This window comes from Dipodomys merriami, unplaced genomic scaffold (assembly GCF_024711535.1).
Source record: "Dipodomys merriami isolate MVZ:Mamm:240054 unplaced genomic scaffold, mDipMer1.0.p SCAF_6, whole genome shotgun sequence".
Lineage (NCBI taxonomy): Eukaryota > Metazoa > Chordata > Mammalia > Rodentia > Heteromyidae > Dipodomys > Dipodomys merriami.
This window is the reverse complement of record NW_027206179.1, coordinates 12,498,764-12,519,584: the sequence shown is the minus strand read 5'-3', so window position 1 is coordinate 12,519,584 and position 20,821 is coordinate 12,498,764. Positions and strand designations below refer to the sequence as shown.

The window sequence follows — 20,821 nt, the reverse complement described above, 5'->3', positions numbered from 1 at the left end:
GTGCGGGGCAGTCTCAGGATGAATGCCCAGGTGGGCCTGGAACTGATGGGTGTGCAAGCAGAACTCCCTATGCCCAAGCCCTGGCTTAGGCCAAGTGAACTTGTGCCCGTAGATGCCAGCTGAGTGGTTGCTTAGGGCCAAAAGGAAAACTTCCACGGTTGATGAAAACATCATGATAACTGGAGGCAGGTGTGTGTCTTCCGGCACGTGCCAAAGCTGGTGGAACTGCACGTTTAATATCTGCAATTTTTGAGGCTCATTTCTAACAAGCTTAAATTGTACAAGAGGCTTGAGCACACGTGTGCTCTCACACACACTCCTCCAAGGTCAGGGGACAGCCCCACACCCTGGAGTACGGAAGGTGGAAAGCAGATTAGTTTCTTCTGCTTGCTTCAAGAACCTCAGAGCCCTTTCTAAGGACTCAACAATATATGGCTAGGTCCCACGGGGCATGTTGCAGCAGAAGGCCCATCTGCATTGTAAGTACTAAGTGCAACTTCCAGGTTTACTTTCTAATGGACAAAAATACAAGCTCTATTCTCTGTATGCACATGAAACACACGCGCCATGCTCAGGGCTGGTCCCATGCTGGGAGGCTCAGTGGCCTTCAAGACCCGGTCATCACACACAAGGCCACCACAGCCCCTGCAGGGTCTGTCCTGAAGGGCACTGCTCTGCATCTGGTGCTCAGCTGAGGGGTAAGGGTGTCTCATTCATCTCAGCCTTTGGGTGCCCGGTGGCAGGGGCAGAAGTGGTGGCATATGGCTGGATTCCCTCGGGGCCCCTCCCCCTCACAGGCAGCACAGGGCAAAGCCTCCCCATCCACAGCACAAGCACATGGGAGACGGCAATCCTGCGTAGACTCAGGCCCAGTGATCCACTCCCAGCAGGGACAGAAGCTGGACAGAGCATCCATGAGGATGGAAGAACCCTGCTCTAGGCACACAACTCCGGGACAACAGGAGCGAGCCAACCTCTCCCAGCACAGCACTGGGGGTAGGGGATGGCTCGTGGTGTGGGGAGCAGGTCGGGCCCTCCATGCTCACACACTAGGGTCCCAGCAGGAGGGGCACTATTAATCTCACTCCAAACTCAATGTCCTATTTCCCTCTGCATTTTTATCACAACCACAGACCCAGTGCAAAGGCTCTTTAGACACCTGGCAACACATCCACAGAGCGATGCCCATCAGCAGCACATTTCCTTATCATTTTCCTGTCTTGTAAGAGTAGAGGTGTATTTTCCTCAGTCCTGTCTAAGTACAGGTGCATTTTCCTTGGTCTTATACAACTAGAAGTGTATTTTTCTTTTTTGTACAAGTAGAGCTGTATTATTCTCAGTCCTGCACAAGTAGAGATATATTATCCTGTCCTGTACAAGTAAAGGTGAGTACAGGTACATTTTTCTGTCTTGTCCAAATAGAGATGTATTTTTCTGTCTTGCACAAGTAGAGGTGTTAGTCTTGGTTCTGTACAAGTAGCGTGTATTATTCTGTCTTGCACAAGTAGAGGTTTAATATTCTCAGTCTTGTATAAGTAGAGGTGAATTGTTCTTGATTCTGCACAAGTAGAGGTGTATTAGTCTCAGTTCTGCACAAGTTGAGGTGTATTATTCTCAGTCTTGCACAAACAGAGGTGTACTATCTCAGTCTTGCACAAGCAGAGGTACATTTCCGGAACACTGAGCCTTTGTGGGATTCTTACTTCCCTCACCCCCAGGAACCTGGGCAGCCTGGTCTGCATTTTTTCTAACTTAGCTTCTGGAAAGAGGGTGGTGCATACGAGCCCTCAGGGAAGAAGGAGCTAGTGGACACTCATGGGAGCTAAGGCCTCCAGCCAGGAGGAGAAGACAGTGCAAATCCAGCCTGGCCCTGTGTTAGCCACTGGGTCTGGGTAGAGCCTTCCCAGATTTGATCTACAAGACGCACTGGTGGCACTCAGTCCCCTCCATGGCAGCCAAGTAGCTGGCTGAGAGCAGTCACTGCTGCTGGACTGGAGGCCAGCAATCTCAAGTATAGACACTGCACCTCCATAGGCCTCAGTTCAAGAGGAGCTTATGTCAGGTTGCAGAGCGCTGGGAATGGGCTTCTCCAAGCAATGAATGCCCCATCCCTTCCTCCTCGACATGGTTCCCACAAAACTATTGGTCCACCTGCTGCTTGGCAGCTCAGACATCCTATGTCCTGGGACCCCCACCCAGGGAACAACAGAAGACAGCATAATGACAGCCACACACTGAGTCAGACTGCATGTGTGGATCTCAGGGCCCCAGCCAAGGCCCATTTGAGCTTCCTAGTCTCATTACCATGCAGCAAACTTTGCCTGAGGGGTGCTGGGATCACACACTGACTACCTACAGGGGCAGGTGAGGATGAGGGTCAGAATTCCAACCAAACAAGGTAAGAAGTCCATATGCTGCAGCACATTAAACCCTCTCACCCCTACCTCCAAACAGGGAAGTCCGTACATTGCAGGACATCAAACCCATTCACCCCTACCGCCAAACAGGGGAATCCATACACTGCAGCACATCAAACGCATTCACTCCTACCTCTAAACTGGAAAGGAGACTATCCCTTCAAAGTAGGCAAGAAAAAAGAACATCTGAAAGATAATCATTTTTAATTTTCTAAGTTCTCACTTATGCAACATAAAAAAGGCAAACTTATATGACCCAATGTGACAATTTTACAAAAAACAGCTCCTCCAACATCTGGTCAGTAGTATATAAATATTTACAATGAAAAAATAGGCAAGGAAAAAGAAAAATCTTCATTATCCAAGTCGATTTCTTTGCAATGCTTATCAGAATTTTGAACATGAACCCTTGGTTCCTCTCAAGTCCTTCATCTTCATAGTGCCTTGGCGGGCAGCTCTGACACACCCAGGCCGCAACTGTGCACAGATGCTCCTGTTCTACATGGCTTTGTGTGCTGCTACTGTTTTACAAGTTACCTGGAGTAGTAAACTAAATATAAAAATGTAAACTTTGGAAGAAAAAGTAAGAACAATCATGTGAAGGCAATGCATCGAGACAGATGTTCTCACACAGGTTATTATTACAACACTAATACCAAAATAAAATGTGCTGGATTTTCTTAGCAGGGACATCTCTCCTTTCAATTTAATATGATCACGGTACCAAAAACTGCCTCTAAAGAGAATGTTAAAAATAGCATTACATTACCATCTTAATTTATGAATATACCACTGTCCTAGTTCTTGTTAAACCAAGTGAAATTTATATATATAGATATATATATTTTTTTCAGTGACAAATATAAATGGCATCCGTGGAGAACTTAAGACCCAGCACACCGTGGTGCCTCTGGACCACTATGAAGACTTCAGAATGAATCTGAATGGCACAAGCTGACCTGTGCAGCTCAGGGACGTCACAAACATATTCATCTCTAGTGCATGAGACATGACTCGATTCACCAGACACCATGTCACCGCAGTACTGCAGCCCTCATGGCGGACGGGAGGCTGCCTGCACTGTGCCAGCTGCCCTGAGGGTCAACATGTGCACTGACGTCTAGTAACGCTGGTCACAGCGTCCGCTGCTCATGTGTGGGAACTGCGCCGCCCTCGAGAGCCAAGAGACACTCGGAGCCTGGGCTCCCTGGCTTTATAATGTTCATTGAAGTCCAACCTGAAGCTGAGAAACTGCAGACTTTCATCAGGGCTGGTTGTCAGAGACACCAAAAACTGTTGCACAATGCCCTAAAGAGAAAAACAAAACAATACATGAACTCAAAAAGGAACCAGCCATGCACGGCTTCTTCCCAGTCCCCTGTGGGTTTGCTTTTACAGCAAGCTTTAACAGACACCTTCTGGGCAGGTCCCCAGGAGACAGAGCCTGGAACCCTCGCAATGGCTCCACCAGTACCACCCACATCAGGAGTGACTGTGTTTACAAATATAAATGAGCAATGCATATATTTTATCTAAAACCAACTGACCAACTGACTTTCCCTCTTAACTCTGAAGTTCTACAGGAATAAACAAAGTAGCTGGTGATACATAAGGCACTGTAATTTTAAACTGAAAACAAAAATCAGCCACACTTTTCATCTTTCACTTGACTTGCAAAAGTGTATTTAATTGTCATGCATGGAGCTGCAACTGCAGTCTCCTGCCGCCACAAAAGATTAGAGAGGGCCATGGTGGTCACCAGTGTTTAAGGCCCTGCTGCTCACACCCTGCCCACAGCACTTCCTGGCTGGCAGACCCGCTCTACACAGGATGAGGCTGCTCACATCTCTGCTCCAGCTGCCATGGAGAAGCCCTCCTTAGAGGAGGGAGCCAGGAACCCTGAAGTCCTCACCAGCCACTGCTCCCACTCCTGGTGGGGACCCGGGAGTGCAAGGTGTGCGACACACTGCAACACACACAATGGATGTGTGAGCCCGGGAGTGCATGGTGTGCAGGCACACTCACACACACACATGGATGTGTTTCTTAGTGATAGGGAAAGAGGGCCCCAAAGTAATTACACTAGCACAAATACAGCATCTGTAGTACACTAGGAGAGTCCCAGGAGAACAGAGGGTTTGGTCTCTACCTGGAGGAACTGTGGGGGCTCCCTCATGGGCAGTGCCAGTGGCTCCGTAGCTTGCGCTAGAAGCTGGCTTGGTAAGAATGGGTCAGCTCTGCGCAGAGCTGGATGGCTTTGGCTAACAATCCAGATGTACAGTGCAATCTGAGTAAAACCAGAATTACGTTACATAATTCTCTTAGAAATGTTATGAGCCCTGTCAGGGAAATAGGTGGCTATCAGCCAAAAGCTGCAGACTTCATGGGAAGTTTTTAATTACCCATAACTACTTTGCACTTGACTTTAGTTCTTAGCAGGGGAACTACCCAGTAGTGCCCAGGAATGCACATGATACACACAGCACCAGGTTTCTGCACTGAGCACAAATCAGTCACCACCACTCCTGAAATATATCAATGTTGAGAGAGACTGCTGCCCTCTTAGTGACTACGGTATTGGGCTGGTGATGGGTCTGCTTCAGTCTGCACCACAAGAACACACACATACACATAGGCAATCTTAAAAGGCTTCAGGTCAGCTGTCTGTCTGTCTAACTAGCCATCAGCAAATGAATGCAAGAAGGGGCAACACGACTCCCAGGGCAGCCTCGCTGGGCCACCTGTGGTCTTGTGTACAAGCCCTGGGCTGGTACCCCGTCCACAAGGCTGGCAGCAGGAACAGTCATCCTACTGTGTGTTCACAGGAAAGCCACTTGATAGGCATGATGCTGCAGGTCCCCGCACCCATTGCTCAAGGGAAGCCGAGATGGAAAACCTCCAGGAAGGACCACCTGCTCCCCAGGGGCTCCCCAATGGCGCTCACTGCTAACATCAACACAGGCCAGAGCCAAACCAAGGGGACTGGCTCACCTATGACCATTCTGAAAGCAACTGTCAGCTATACAAAGGGCCACAGCAGTTCGTACTCTAATAACGCACCTGATAAAAGTGTGTTAATATCCGCAACTGTGAACACATTTTTGGTATAGATTCCTGAAATTCTCGGATCCTTCTGTTCTCCTCCTCTTCCTCTGCAGCTGTCACTCCCCACTGGCCCTGAAGAACCAGAAATATACCAAATTCAACTTTCAATAACTACAGCATAAGGCTAGAGGATGGAAATATTTTTTGTGATTCATTCCAACCAGTATTTTTCCATTACCAACAATCTGGTAATGAATAGCCCTTTATCTCTGCTATTCTGCACACTTTTTTAGTCAGAAAACACACATGAGAAGTAGAACTAGTGGGTTCAAAGCCTTTATCTCCATCTCATCACTTTATAGATATACTGCCTATTTCCATTTTATTTATTTATTTATTTATTTATTTAGCCAGTCCTGGGCTTGAACTCTGTGCCTGGGTACTGTTCCTCAGCTCTTCAGCTCAAGGTGCGCACTCTACCACTTGAGCCACAGCGCCACTTCTGGCTTTTTCTACATATGTGGTGCTGAGGAATTGTATCCAGGGCCTCATGCATGCAAGACAAGCACTCTACCACTGAGCCACCTTCCCAGCCCCTATTTCCATTTTAAAAGATTATTTCCAATCACAAATTTGACTGGGTAGCTTTTTGGCCAGCATAATGCTGGAATTACTGAATTGTTTTTAATCAATCAACATGGTGAATTACTCAAAACCTGATTTCCTAAACCTCCACATCCTGCCATAAACTTCTCAGTAGGTTATTCCTTTAACTGCTGCTATATTTTTGCACTTACATTCTATCTAAGATTTTTTTCATCAATATTTCTAATATAGGTCTGTTCTTTCAAGTTTGGTATCAGCCTCAGGATGTTTTCTGGAAAGCACTTAGAAGCGCCTTTCTCTATGACTGGGATGCTAACAGCACGCCGAGCCAAGTACCAAGACCGGGTGCAGGAGACTCAGCACTCCAGCTGACCTGGTGGGTGATGGGGCTCTTCAGTAACTTAATTCTCTTTCAGAGCATCACTCAGCTCATCCTGATGTCACTTCTGGGGTCAGTTTAGAAGATCTGTGGAAGGTCATTAGCTTCCTTCACATACGCAGATTTACTTCTACAGACCGGAGCAAAAATAATTTTGTTCTCACTTATTTATATTTGTTCACTTCCTCCCCGCCCCCATTAAATACTGTTTTTTGTTGTTGTTGTTTTTTATTATTTGTCGGTCATGGGACTTGTTGGTCATGTCGGAACTCTGGGCCTGGGTGCTGTCCCTGTGCTCTTCAGCTCAAGGCAAGCAATCTACTGCTTGAGCCACAATGGCACTTCTGGTTTTCTAGTGGTTTACTGTAGATAAGAGTCTCAAGGACTTTCCTGACCAGGCTGGCTTTGAACCATGATCCTCAGATCTCAGCCTCCTGAGTAGCTAGGAGTACAGGCGTAAGCCGCTGGCGCCCGGCAATACTGCTTATTTTACTTCCCACCATCCCCCGTCTGCATCCCATGTATAGTTTTTCTGTCTTTGGAACCATTATTTCTTGCTCTCATCTTCACCAATTTTACCCTTTGGCTTTCTGTATATTTACTTTATTGCTGTTCTCTAACTCTTGAGAGAATATTTAGATTTACTTCCATTCCTCCAGTTGATGAATATAAGCAGAGGGTCATGGATTTTCATATTTATGTCTTTCACAGTCTGAGATAAACGAAATTGTTCCAGTAAATATGACTTATTTAATAGGAATTGGTTAGTTATTCATCAATTTCTAGTATTAATTTCCCCTTGTATTTCCTAGCAGCTTTCTGACATGACTGGGAACCTACCTCACTCTCTTATCACATGACCCCCCCCTTCTCATCATCACAAGGTTCCCTTTCCCTGTGCTTCTACCTCAATGTGCCACCTCCCGAAGAGTGTTTATTCTGTCAGTCTGCACATCCTTTCCCTCCCACACTTCTGCATCACTGCCTTGAGTCTCCTTTGCAGAGGCCAGAGGCCCTTCTACGTAATTACCATGTGGTGCACCTCACAAAAACTGTCCTCGAGGTATGAGTCCTCAAATGTGCTACACTTTTCTAAGACACCTTACTGGTGTGGCAGGCATGTCTGCTCCTGGTCCTGTCTTCATCTTGGTGATCTGCTTCATAGTGCTAGAGGATGGAACCCTTCAGTGCATGGTCTATATTTCCCCTGATAACTTGGGAGTCTGTATTTTGTCCTGGAAGTTATCTCTGTAACTTTCCCTCAATTTCATCATCTGTTTGGATAGCACTAACACTTTGACTAAAGTAATAATGACTACTATACTTCTCTGGTCACCCAATTTTAAAATACATTATTTTCACATTGATATGTTTAACAGCTCTTGACATACTTACACCTATTTATTTATGAGCTCTGTAAACAGTACCATGTAATGCTTCACTATGAAAGACAGGTTAGATATTTATAGTTCTTCCCACCTCAGCACCCCCTGCAACTTTCCTTTTTTATTTACTTAAAACAATGCCTCTCTGCCTCCCCTTCTTTTTTTGTTTTCGCAGTGTCTGAACTCAAATCCAAGACTTCTTACCTGCTTCATAATCTATACCCTTAAACTCTCAACAAAAGTCTTAAAGATGATATTTAATTGTGTTATAATGGATTAAAACACAGAGCCACACAGAGGCAGTAGGACAAGCAAGCTTCACAGCACGCAGGGCACAGAGTGCAAGGATGGGAAATGATCCCAGCCTCCCAGAGCCATGCGCTGGGCATGCAATGCTGAGCTGTAGGCCCAGGAGCAGCACTACGCTGGGCCATGTGTCCAGGAGCAGTGTCACACTGGCAGGGCACACAAAGTTAGTTCCAGTCTGTACCTCCTAGCTGCCAAGTTGTTTTGCAGTTTCTATATAAATAGGACTTGCATTTCTCTTGTTAAATTTTAGCATTCTTTTAATGCTATTTCTTTTTAAACTTCATCCTGTTTGTTGCCAATAGAAAGAAGTCCATTTCATTGCTACATACTACTCTTGTTTCTAGTCACCTTGGCAATTTACTTACTTAGGCTTTCCTGTGCCCACTACCTTTGTGGAAAGGTGGCAGCATATTCACCCCTTCTGTTTTGTTCCTGGTCCACACAATGGCAGAACCACCAGCACACAGTGTGGCTGCAGGACTGCCAGCACGCAGGGTGGCTGCAGGACCGTCAGCATGCAGCGTGGCTGCAGTACTCGCCTCAGTCTGACATGGAAATGCTCCACTTCACCAGTGAACAGAGGTGCTGTACAGCTCCCAGGCAACTCTCTCATAGTATTAGCCACTTGGTTTGTTTTTTCTTGAGTGTATAAATGCAAATTCAAGTTTTATTAGAATGATACAAAGAGCTTTCTGTTCTTGGGATAATCTTGGACATGTCATAACTTATCTTCTTTGTCTTAAGTCATGGTTTTGTAACACTTTTTGGAATTTTTACACACATATTCATGAGAGAAACTACTATTTAGAAAGTAGAAAAATTGGTTCTGACTTGATGGTTTTACAAATTTGACTTTAGAAGCCAGTAAATAAAAGAAATTCCTACTAAAAATTAAAATAAAAAATGAAACCAACTAATCAAAGTGTATATTTAGCATGCTCTTATAGAGTAATTATCTCAAAGTACATTTATGCTGTGGAATCTGGCTGCCCTGGAGACATCAGCACAAGGCCACCCATCCACGCTGGGAGCACTTATCCACGGAACACTGCCTGGCTCGTTCTAGAACAGGATGAAGATGAGGTGACCACTGCATCTTCAAGGACTTACTTCATTCACCTCATTGGAGATAAACACAGCCTCTACTAGTAGAAGACTTCTGCAGGAATGCTATTCTGCTGCACTTGTGATCACTGTGGCAAAAAGCAATTCATTACTGGAACCGATCGAGCCACCCATACGAAAAACATACCTCAATTTCACGCTGCTTCTTTTTCTCTTCAAATTGTAATCGTCTCTGTAATTCTTCCAGAGCAGCTCTATATATTGCGTCTTGAGTATTCTGAAGTTCAATAATCTGATCAAACACAGCTCTGAGTTGGTTTAAAAGTACCTGAAAAGAGATGACTGTATTCAATTAATAGAACCTCAACATGCTTATTAAATTTTAAAATACTTCTAATTGGAGAAATTATCTCTTAAAGTTTGGGCGGGTCCCCAATATGATGACAGTGAAGGCAGAGGGACTTGAGGAGGTGTCTGGGTCTCAGTCTCTGCACTCATGAAGAGCTGCTCTCCAGGAACAGGTGGATCTTACAGGAGAGAACTCTCACTCTCCCAAGAGGGAGACCCCTCATGTTCAATCACACATGCCCACCTACTGCCTTCTTGGCTTCTGTGTCATGGGACAGAAAGAGCCCTTACCAGAAACCAGATGCCAGCACCGTGCTCTTGACATCCAGCCTCCAGAACCATGCACCAAAACAAACCTCCATTCTTTATAAACTGCTTCGTCTCAGGTATTGTTACAGGAGCAGAACACAGAGACAGTACTATAAAGAACACATCACATCTGTATTTATTGCGCAATATCTACGCCAAGCCACATTTTACAACAGGCAAAACACTAATGCCACTCGTGTTTAGATAGTTTGTCCCCCCAAATGCTTGACCTTGGCTTGGAGACCTTGTCCTTGAGCTGCTTAGACCACTAGGAAGTGATTCGGTTAAAGAGGAATTAAGTCTTTCCCATGAGGCTGGTCTCACTGTTGCAGGAATGAGCCAGCTACCATGTCACTCTGTCCTGGGCCTTATTGTCCTTATAGTTTCTGCCCTGAGCAAAAGCAGCATGTGACTCCCTCCTAAAGCTGAACCCTTGTGGGTTAAAAGACAAGAGAAAGTCTTTTCTCTGTGATTACTCAGATATTATCATAATTGTCCTAGCAAAAGGGATGAAGACTGCAGTAGCAGCAAGAGCTATGTGATGAGGCTAAGGATGTGTATGTAAGCTTCTCTACAAATTATCCCCAGTTCCACAACAGCAACACAAAAAAGAAAGTCTGCCATGAATTTCAAAGCCAGATAGGAAGTAGCTGAGTTAGGAGGGAAACTATGCTGAGGATTCACAGAGAATAGGAAAGTCTTGTTTGTTTTTGAGATATGTCAAAACTAGATAGGGAGATTAAAGACAAAGGAAAATCTTAGTAAAAAGATTTGAAAAAAAATGTGGAATGAGGAATGAAAGGTGGTACAAACAACACAAAAACAGTACAAGTGGCAGGGTAAAGAACCAGACCTGAAGTAGGGAAGGCAATAAAATGCAACAAATTCTATTTGACAAAGAGGCAAAGCACCTTTCCTGTGGGAATAAGGCATGATTGCTTGGTGTTTACTATGGTCCTGGGGGACAGGCCAAGGAAAGGCAACAGGAGAGAGACCAGCACACATGTTCTAAGAAAATGTATGAATAGAAAAACAGATAAAAGTTCACAGTAAAAAATAGACATGACACATCTGTTAACAGCAGCACTTGGGAGGCAGAGGCAAGAGAATCTTGAGTTTGAGGACTGCTTGGGTTAATGTGAGGCCCTGTCTCAAAAAACAAAAACAGAGGACTGGAGGTGCGGCTAAGTTGTAGCACTAGCCAGTGAAAGCCTCGGGTACCGAGTTTGAGTCCCAGTCTCAGACCTTAAAAAAAAAAAAAATTCAAAGTAAAACCATCAATAGCATTTTAACAAGATTTGTAAGAAATTTAAGAGAGAAAGATGCTATAGCTGTATTGAGGCACAGAAAAAAATTCAATGTCTGAGCAGGCTCTTTGTAGACTGTTTGGAAGACACACTCCAGCCTGTGTAGGGAAGAGCTGATATCTTGCATCAATTCACTTTGCAACGGCTACCTGATACATGGAGATATTGTCCTTTTGTGAGTAGACAGCTTATTCAGGTTCAGAATCTGTTTATTCAGAGCAGTACCACTAAGAGAAAGCTAATGTCAGAACTCAAGTGAAAACAGAACTGAAATGAGTATTTGGTAAGCAACTTCTGGAACAGGCTAACTCAAGAGATGTCCAACATTAAAAAACTAAACTCATGTTCTCTCCTATTTGGTACAATGTACTTGCATGAAATAGGGCCTTCAAAATAATGTGGACTTAATTTAGAGGCCGTGAAAAGAGTCTGATGAAGTGGTACTGTTCTCAATGTCAAGCAAGCACTTAAGCATGTTCAAAACAGCTGTTCTGCCCCTCTGGAGGAGTCTTAATTTATGATATTAAAGTAAAAACAAAAGATGGAGGTGTGGTTGTCATTTCTTTTGCTGTTTCTTTGAGACAAGAGTCTCAATCCCTTTGCCTAGGCTAGCCTCAAACTCCTGACCTTCCTTCCTGCCTCCATCACCACGTACTGAGGATCCCAGGAGTGCACCACACACCATCTTGTTTTTATGTGTAGCAAGAATTTACTTCTTTTCTCTATTTGTGTCTATTGTAGCCATGTGAGAAGCAAGTGATCCTACTTCAAACGATGAATTACCCTCCAGCTAACTGACACTCACTTCAGAGTAAGGATGGGCTGGGGCTTCTGTCAGTCAGCTCAGATCACACACTGGAGACTCTAGTTTGAACCCTTAAGAACACAAAAACAACACTTTTCTGCCCCTGTTCCTGAAGTTCCTCCAACTTAAGTCACACCATGTGTCCTAGAATCACTTCGGTTTTGTAAAAAGTACTATCATGAAAATATACTTTAATTATTTGCGTGATAAATACTCTGGAGACCACAGTGGTGGTGCATACTTATAATCCCAGCACTGGGAAGCTGAAGCAGTAAAACCTACCTCAAATAAAAAAAAAAAAAAAAAGGAAGCAGCAGCAAAAATAAAAATTCACAAATCAAATCCTTAGACCTCAGCAGAGGCAAAAAAACCTCCAATGAGGCTGGTCTGGGCCAGCCTCCACCCTCCAGCTCCCCACCACCATCTCCATGAGAACACTATGCAGACTGGACCATTTCCCCCAGATTTTGTCCCTGTGACGGCTTAACTTGCTTCACAAAGAACTGTTCTGTCTCCAAGTGGGACATTTCCGCTTCCTCAGCAGCGTGTCCCTGGGACCTGCTCTATGCTTGCCAGCCCATGCCATACAGTGAGCTCCTTAGGATCCCTTGCCTCTGTTATACAGGTTCATCTCCTAATTGCTTTCAGTGTGTAGCGGCTAGCACTGGCAGGCCAATCGCCATAGTAAACACTCTACATAATAACCCATATGTGATTTTCACAACCCTGCCGGGGAGAAACCAGCATCAGCTCCTTCAAATAGGAGGCCCGGAGCCAGAGCTATGAAGGAGGACAAAGCCTGGGTCTACACTTGCAGAAGCAGCATCTCTGATCACAGAGAGTTGTCCCCATGGACAGCACACACAGCACAGGCCTCCAGCCAAGGAATCTGGTGCTGCACGTACCGCACGCACTGACCCAGCAGGGTCCCACAGCACTCACCAGCATCAATGCCAACTACACTCTGAAACCCATGCAGAGCAGGCCTACTAACAGAAAGAGGACGAAAGCCCCAGCTGCCACAGACATACATCCCTTAAGTTTGCTGTTAGTATCCAAAGTACTTCACCCTTACTTCAATGTCTATAAAACATATGCCTATGTAGAAGCATCATTCATCTCAGCAAATTTTTACACATATGAGCTATAAATTTTTAGTAGTGAGAGAACATATGAAAATACTAAGTTTCTCAGCCATAGTAAATGAAAGAGATACTGAAGTTTAGATAAAATAGAAGCCTAGACAGCTCCCTTCTGCAAAGGGCCTGGGTGAGGGCAGGCATTAACAAGCTACTCCTGCAAGTCTCAGGTTTGCTCCAGGAGAGCCTTTGCCTGCCCCACTGCTCCACTAATGTCTCAAGCTAGTAACACCTTCTTTCCCTACACCTCGAATGAAATCAAACCTCAGTAAGATCTGATAGGCAGAACAACCATCTTTCACAGAAGGGCCATTAACAACTAAAAGCCTGACAGCACGAGGATGATCCAGATTTATCTAATAGAGTATTTTCAAATGCATGTACCCTACTGACCAGAAGGTAAAATTTTGAAGACATCCGTATCTCTAGGCAAAGAAAATGAAACAGGGCTGGGGTACAGCTGAGCAGCAGAGTAGTTGCCCAGCAGGCACAAGACTCTGGGTTCAATCTCCAGCACAGGGAGGAGAGAGGTGAGATGAGGTAGGCAGCAGAGTGCTATGTTTCTTCACATCATTCTTTGGAACTCTCGGGCATGATGCCACTCGTTTTGCTCTATAAATGTCTCTTCTCCACAGCTCCAGACCACCATGCCCAACTAAGTGTTCTCTGCTGAACATCACAATAGAGTAGTATTACTCTCCCATATTTCCTTGTACATCAGAACCCGTTCTTGTTTTGATCACCATGCTTGAATTCTGTTCAGAAACACTGAATCTGAACATCGGACGTTAAAAAAAAACTGTCTTAATTATTACCAGTGTGGCCAGTTTCTAGGAAACTAGATCAGTTTCTATTACCAGGCAGTTTTTAGGACTCTCCCGAGAGAGAAACCCAGGAACTTGTGTGTCTCCACACCTTAGCCTGGAGCTACTGTCCAGGAATGGGTGGGTTCTGAGCCTTACCCTGGAGCTGCTGTCCAGAAGGCAGCGGGAGGTGATGGTATCCAGGAAAGCCTCATGTGCTGCGATGATGTGGTCCAGGTCCTGAGCCTGCTTCACTCTGCTCCAGAGCTCATCCCAAGAGCACTCAAGCACCTGGAAACAAGGATGACACTCTAGAGGGGCAAGTTCTTCCTGGAGCAGAATCTTTCATACTACTGAGTTACATTAAACTCAACAGGAAGCTCCGCCTACCTCAAACGTGATGTAATACTGCATTTGGTGAATGAAGTGTACCATCTCTGAGGCCAGAATGTGACACTGATGTAGAACCCCAGAGAACTCTGCAAGAAAGGCAACGTAGGTCAGCAGAAGGAAAGTGCTCGGTGACAATGCCGCTCCCGCTTCTCTACCTGCAAGGCAGCTTTCAAAAGTAACAGGAGCTTTCCATCCCTGCCCCTCAGCAGGAAATGTCTCCACCACAACTACTGAACCAGGACATAGCTAACAAATGGTAAGTAGGAGATTGCCAAATATATAAGACATGACACAAAATACAATCCGATTTAAAACTTAAGCAGAAATGTTTATTTCTAAAAACGCATCCTTATAAAAAAAAAAACGTAAGAGCCGGGTGCTGGTGGCTCACGCCTGTAATCCTAGCTACTCAGGAGGCTGAGATCTGAGGATCGCGGTTCAAAGCCAGCCCGGGCAGGAAAGACCGTGAGACTCCTATCTCCAATAAACCACCAGAAAACCGGAAGTGGCGCTGTAGCTCAAGTGGTAGAGCGCTCTCCTTGAGCTGAAGAGCTGAGGGACAGCGTCCAGGCCCAGAGTTCAAGCCCCACGACCGACAAAAAAAAAAAAAAAAAAATGTAAGCTCTATGTTATGGCTTTACAATGACTCTCGTGTGTGAAATACTTAGTTTCCTAGCAATGTGGAGACAAAAGCCATCTCAAGGACCCTCAAGGAAGGTGAGCCAGCACATCAAGGCAGGACCACACTGCTGTGTCCTCAACAGCTCCACCTCACAAAGCTGCCCAGCCACAGGCCTGCCTTTTGCCCTCCTGTTAACACGCTACTCAAGACCACATCAGGATCTTCTCACACTAAGGTACAGGACATTCAGACTAGAGGCAGGCCTGGTGGTGGAATGACTGTAAGATGATCGTTACACAGGTCAGACTGGACACACTTCTGCAAGACCGCTCTGCATGTCCTCCATTCACAACTCAGACAGACAGAGACTGGTGAGGCAAGAAGGAATGTAAGAAAACAGCCCACAGACTTTTAAAAATACTTCTACCATGTTAAGATGAGGTCATGAGAGTAAGTCTAATCCGTCATCTGTTTTCATAAGATAAGAACACAGAGGGTGACATGCCCATAAAGGGCAGAAGGAATTCCCACAGAAGCAGCTGAAGAACCAAGACAACCCCTCTCCACCAGATTTATAGAGAGCCTGGTACAGTCACACCTTCCTTTGGAAGTCTGGCTCCAGACATGTGACCCAAATGAATTCTGTTGCCTTAAGTGGCATGGTTTATGGTCTTTTCTTGCAACAGTGCTGGGAAAAGAATACCCCAGTGACCAGCTCTGGGCTTTCCAGACAGACCAATACATTTAGGAAAGACACTAAGGTGGGTACACTGCAGGTCCACTGTCCTGATGCAAGGAGAAAATGGAGGAGCTGACCCAACTTTCATGAAAGTTTAAATTCTTCAGCAAACAATAAATATATGACCAAGCCAACTTTAGTGACCATATTAGTGTATGTGTTCTTCCTTTTCTATATTTTCTTTTCTATGAAAACTGCCACGTTATAATGTGTCTACCAGTAGCACAGAGAACATGATCTAAGATGACACCTGAGGTAGGAAATTGCCTACCAGAAATGATTCGGTAGGCAGAAATGATCACAGGGTCCCCATCCCATGGGGTATCCTAGGAGTTTGGACTCTCTTTACCCAATACCCTGGAAACATGCTGAAAATGTTCTCCCTCAAGGAACTTCATAGTTCTTAGACGCTCAAAAGCAACACTGGCAAAGAGTTCCACTAAATGCATCACGCATACCTTGGTATGTTAACACAAATGCAACACAAACTCAAGGACCATTAATTTCTTTAGCATAGTTAAGAATCATTTGTATATCTTTACTGCCCTCTAATGGCTGCTAGAAGAACTCCAGTGTGAGTCCTCTGAGGGTAGCTCTGAAGCATCAAGTTCATCTGTAATGAATATTGTGAATCACAGCTTCAAAATCTCTTTGCTCAGTTAGTGTTTATATCTGGTGCTATTCTATTTAAGAAGAATTTGATCAAAATGTCCATTAAATTTATTTTCTCAAGGCTTTGAAAGGATTCAATGTTTTAAAGACCATGATTTTTCCACGTCTTTCCAGGATCTAATGACCCTCGTGGTTCCCTTCCTAGTACCACTCTGTGTGCTGCCTGCATCAGGGCAGACGTCACTTGGTAAAGATGGCTGTCAACTCCCAATGCTCTCCTCCAGCTTGGGACTGCTCAGAGGTTTCCAAGCAAACTTAATCCCAACAGAACTAGGTAGATAGTGCTATCGCCACTTCCACAGAGTGAAGATTAGGAAGAGGGCTGAGGGTGGTGACCCAGTCCTAGCTTGTACATGCAGCACGAGTGCCCATGCTGGTAACAGCCTAAGTCAAGCACAGAGAACTTTCCATTTTTTTGCATAGAGAACTCACTTATTCACACAAAACAAGATAAACAGAAAGCTTCAATTCATCCCAAGTCTGAATCATTGTCTTTATAAGACGCATCATTATTAAGTCTATCACCACAAAAGAAGATCACTGCCACACTGCTGTGCCCAGGGAGAGGAGGCACTCGCATGGAACCCCACATTATTATATACATCCTGGGCAGGCCCAGAGCAGCTCTGGATCTGCTGGTCCAGAGAGTGAGGCCTGCAGCTCAGGCAACAGGACACTGGCTCTTGAAGGCCCAGGCACACTCCAAGGTTCTAGATCCACCTGCAGAATCCCAGGCCAGCGCCAGCCCTTGGATCATCCTGACAACCCAGGAAGCACATGATTCCTAGCATGCAGGCCAACCCCAGGAGCACTTCTGTTCTTCATCCATTCATGTTAGCCCATTCTTGGACTTATATTGTTACAAGCTTCCATTTTTATTTTCAAACAAACTTGCAAGACAAAGTAAGTATGGATACATAGTTATGGGCCCTGGGCCAGTCATTTCCCACACTAGAGCTAGAAATACTCTCCACACCAGGGAGGTGTGACTGAGGTGTCCAGGGAGCCCTCTGCTGGTGGGGGAGCCTCCTCCCTGCTGGCCTCAGAGGGTCTCCTGGGCAGAGGAGCACTCAGCAGGTGGCATGGCCACCTCCCAACTAGGAGGCAGTTGGAATTTTTGATAGACCTTTTCGTCATGCAGTAACCTGATGAAAGATACTCACTGAAAAATAATTATTTACTTTCTTTTAAACCTATAGAATTCTATTATCTTCAAAATTAAACAGTGAACTACAATTTAAGGTTCTCTATCGCCAACCATTTCAGAGAATTAACGTTTTATCACAATTTTCTTTAACACTCAGTGTCTAAACATTATTTTTTGTCTCAATGAATAAGTGTCTTTAAAAAAAATAAAAAGGAAGTGCCAGTGGCGCTGTAATCCTAGCTAATCGGGGGCTGAGATTTAAGAAATGTGGTCCAAAGCAGCCTGGGCAGGAAAGTCTGTAATACTCTTATCTCCACAGGAAAAAAAAAAAAAAAAAACAGAAGTGGAGCTGTAGCTTAATTGGTAGAAAGCTACCCTTGCGAAAAATAAGTTCAGAGACAGTGCCAGGTCCAGAGTTCAAGCCCCAAGACCAGCCCACCCCATCCCCAAAAAATAACAGCAAAAGGAAAACAAAAGTAAGTATAATTCCTGGGTCAGACTTAGCTGAGGATCTTACTATACAAAAATGTGCCTCAGTTATTTGTGAAGATGAGTGCATTTTGATTTTTTTCTTGGGAACATAGGAAGCTCTAGTAAGGCCCAGGCAATCACTTTATGGGGGAAGGAAAGCTAATCTGCTCCTTCACTACCACCCAATGGCTAGGAGAAAAGACAAGCTCCTTTCTCTACCCTTTCCATTTCAACTTGTGACATAATCTGAAATATGAACATAGCTGCAACTACTAGTAACATTCAGATTAACTGAACCTAACAAACCAATTTAGTGTTTACTAGCTATCTAGCTAGAGAGCAAACATATTGAAAACTCTGCTCCTATCCAGGGCTGACAAAAAGAAAAGATCTCACATGAGAAATGGGTGTGGGCCTTCTGGCAAACTATCATCAGCAACTCTTTTCCCAAGAGACTGCTTTGCCTCAAATTCTACACTCTGCATAGAACCAGCTGTTATTTTGATGAAAATTAACAAAACCTTCTCTGGAGTGATGGTTGTAGTTGCCTTAAGCAAGACTGAGCTGTCCTTCACACTGTGTGTGAGAACTCCACAGGAGTGTTTTATAAGACCTCTCTGTATTTTGCCTCTGATTTTTGGATGGGGCATTTCTAAATATGCTACATTAACAAGAATAACTAACTGCTAAATTTCTGCTCAGTAAGTTGCTTGGTCATGAACAACTTTTCTTCTTTATAACCTATACCTAAGAACATTAACATCCCAAAGCTGGGAGCCAGTGGCTCACGCCTGTAATCCTAGCTACTCTCAGGAGGCTGAGATCTGAGGATCACGGTTCAAAGCCACCCCGGCCGGGAAAGTCCATGAGACTCTTATCTCCAATAAGCCACTAGAAAACCGGAAGTGGTGCTGTGGCTCAAGCAAGTGGTGCTGTGGCTCAAGCGGTAGAGCGCTCGCCTTGAGCTGAAGAGCTGAGGGACAGTGCCCAGGCCCAGAATTCAAGCCCCATGACCAACCAAAAAAACAAACAAACAAAAAAACTAACACCCCAAAAGAAGCAAAACAAAACAAACTCCCAGTTTTCTGAAAAAAGAAATATAAACAGTAATTTTAAGAGCATAAAGCACACCAAAATGAACCTCCACTTTCCCTTATTAAACTTATTAATTTAAATTCAATAGCCATGTTGGGGGAAAAATACGCAACTTTCAAGTGAGGAAAGCTGTGTTTATTGGCATATAAACTAAACTAGTGCTTGCTTCCTGCCTGTAAGTAGCATAATCTGACAATATGTAGCAACCAAGTTTTCAATTTGAAAAGTGGGCTAGGAGTACTGCTCAAGTGATGAACATCTGCCTCTGAAGCATTAGATCCTGAAGTTCAAACCCCAGTACTGCCAAAAAAAAAAGAAAAAGAAAAAGAAATTTCATGGTCTGAAAAAAATCTAGCGATTCTCAATTTTCTTTCTGTCTCCACTGAAGAACAGTAATGTTACACATAAGCCTTTTGGCAAAAACAAACTTTAAAAGCAAATAGTGAGTCTCTTTGAGTTCAATTACTTTAAGTAAGCTTCAACTTCAGCTGAGTTCCCAGAAACCAGCAACAGTGGCACACGTGTGCAGGGGTGGTTACCTGACATGTGACACCCATGGGTGCAGGGGTGGTTACCTGGCATGCTCCTCAGGAGTTTGGCGTTGCACATGTGCCCCTTGCGGATGTCGGTGAGGATGTACTCCATGCGCTTGGCCCTCCAGAGGAAGTTGAACACTCTCAGATAGTGGCTCATGCACTCTCGAGTGAACACCTAGAATGCAACAGAAATCAGGTCACTGGGCCAGCCCAGACTTTGACCTTTAGACATCAGCCAATATACAACTCCAGTGTATCCTAAGTGGTATGAAAATACGACAGCACCTTACAGAGTGTTATATTCCATAACAGCAACCATATTTACATACCAGGTAGACTCACACAGCACAAAGCAGCTATTTATTTTTACTGGTCTTTGGGCTTGAACTCAAGAGCCTAGACACCATTGTCCCTGAGCTCTTTTGCTCAAAGCTACTGCTCTAACACTTTCAGCCACAGTGTCAGTGCCTGAAGTCTCAGGGAATTCGTTGTCCAGGCCGGCTTTGAACTGCAATCCTCAAGATCTTAAGTCTCATGAATAGTTAGGATTACAAACATAAGACTTACCAGCACCCCAGTAAGGCATTTTTTTTTTTTTGTCAGTCATGGGGCTTAAACTCTGGGCTTGGGTGCTGTCCCTGTGCTCTTCAGCTCAAGGCGAGGCTCTACCAGTTGAGCCACAGCACCACTTGCGGTTTTCTAGTGGATTATTGGAGATAAAAGAGTCTCACGGACTTTCCTGCCTGGGCTGGCTTTGAACTGCGATCCTCAGATCTCAGCCTCCTGAGTAGCTAGGATTACAGGCATGAGCCAATGGCGCCCGGCTTAAGGCAGGTATTTTTATATCAAACCTACAGCTTTGGAAATAGGGCTAGTAGGGGTAGTAGGTAACTCATGAGGTAGGACTTAAACCAGCCCAGTCCAGGCACTGGAGGCTCAGAGCTGTAATCCTAGCTACTCAGGAGGCTGAGATTTGAGGATTATGGTTCAAAGCCAGCCTGGGCAGGAAAGGCCCTGTGAGACTCTTGTCTTCAATTAACCACCAGAAAACAGGAAGTGGTTCTGTGGCTCAAGGGGTAAAATGCAGTGCTATCTGAGCTGAAGAACTCAGGGACGGTGTCCAGGCCCAGAGTTCAAGCCTCACAACTGATCCCCACCCCACCAAAAAAAAAAACAAAAAACAAAAAAACCCCCACAAGCTCAAACATGGTCTCTCCTGTGACCTCCTC

At 44.8% G+C, this 20,821-nt stretch overlaps 1 protein-coding gene across 1 annotated transcript in view; it reads right to left on the bottom strand.

Annotated features, from left to right (window-relative positions):
• Nucleotides 1–2,604: 2,604 nt before the first annotated feature.
• The window catches only part of Tubgcp3 (tubulin gamma complex component 3), a 63,697-nt gene continuing 45,480 nt past the window's right edge, over nt 2,605–20,821 (bottom strand). Inside the window, exons 17-22 of the mRNA XM_070002602.1 lie at nt 19,632–19,767; nt 14,308–14,396; nt 14,077–14,208; nt 9,394–9,534; nt 5,478–5,594; nt 2,605–3,725 (exon numbers count right to left, since the gene is read on the bottom strand). Coding sequence (XP_069858703.1) covers nt 3,567–3,725; nt 5,478–5,594; nt 9,394–9,534; nt 14,077–14,208; nt 14,308–14,396; nt 19,632–19,767 — 774 coding nt within the window. The 3' untranslated portion in view covers nt 2,605–3,566. The remainder of the gene's footprint in view (nt 3,726–5,477; nt 5,595–9,393; nt 9,535–14,076; nt 14,209–14,307; nt 14,397–19,631; nt 19,768–20,821) is intronic.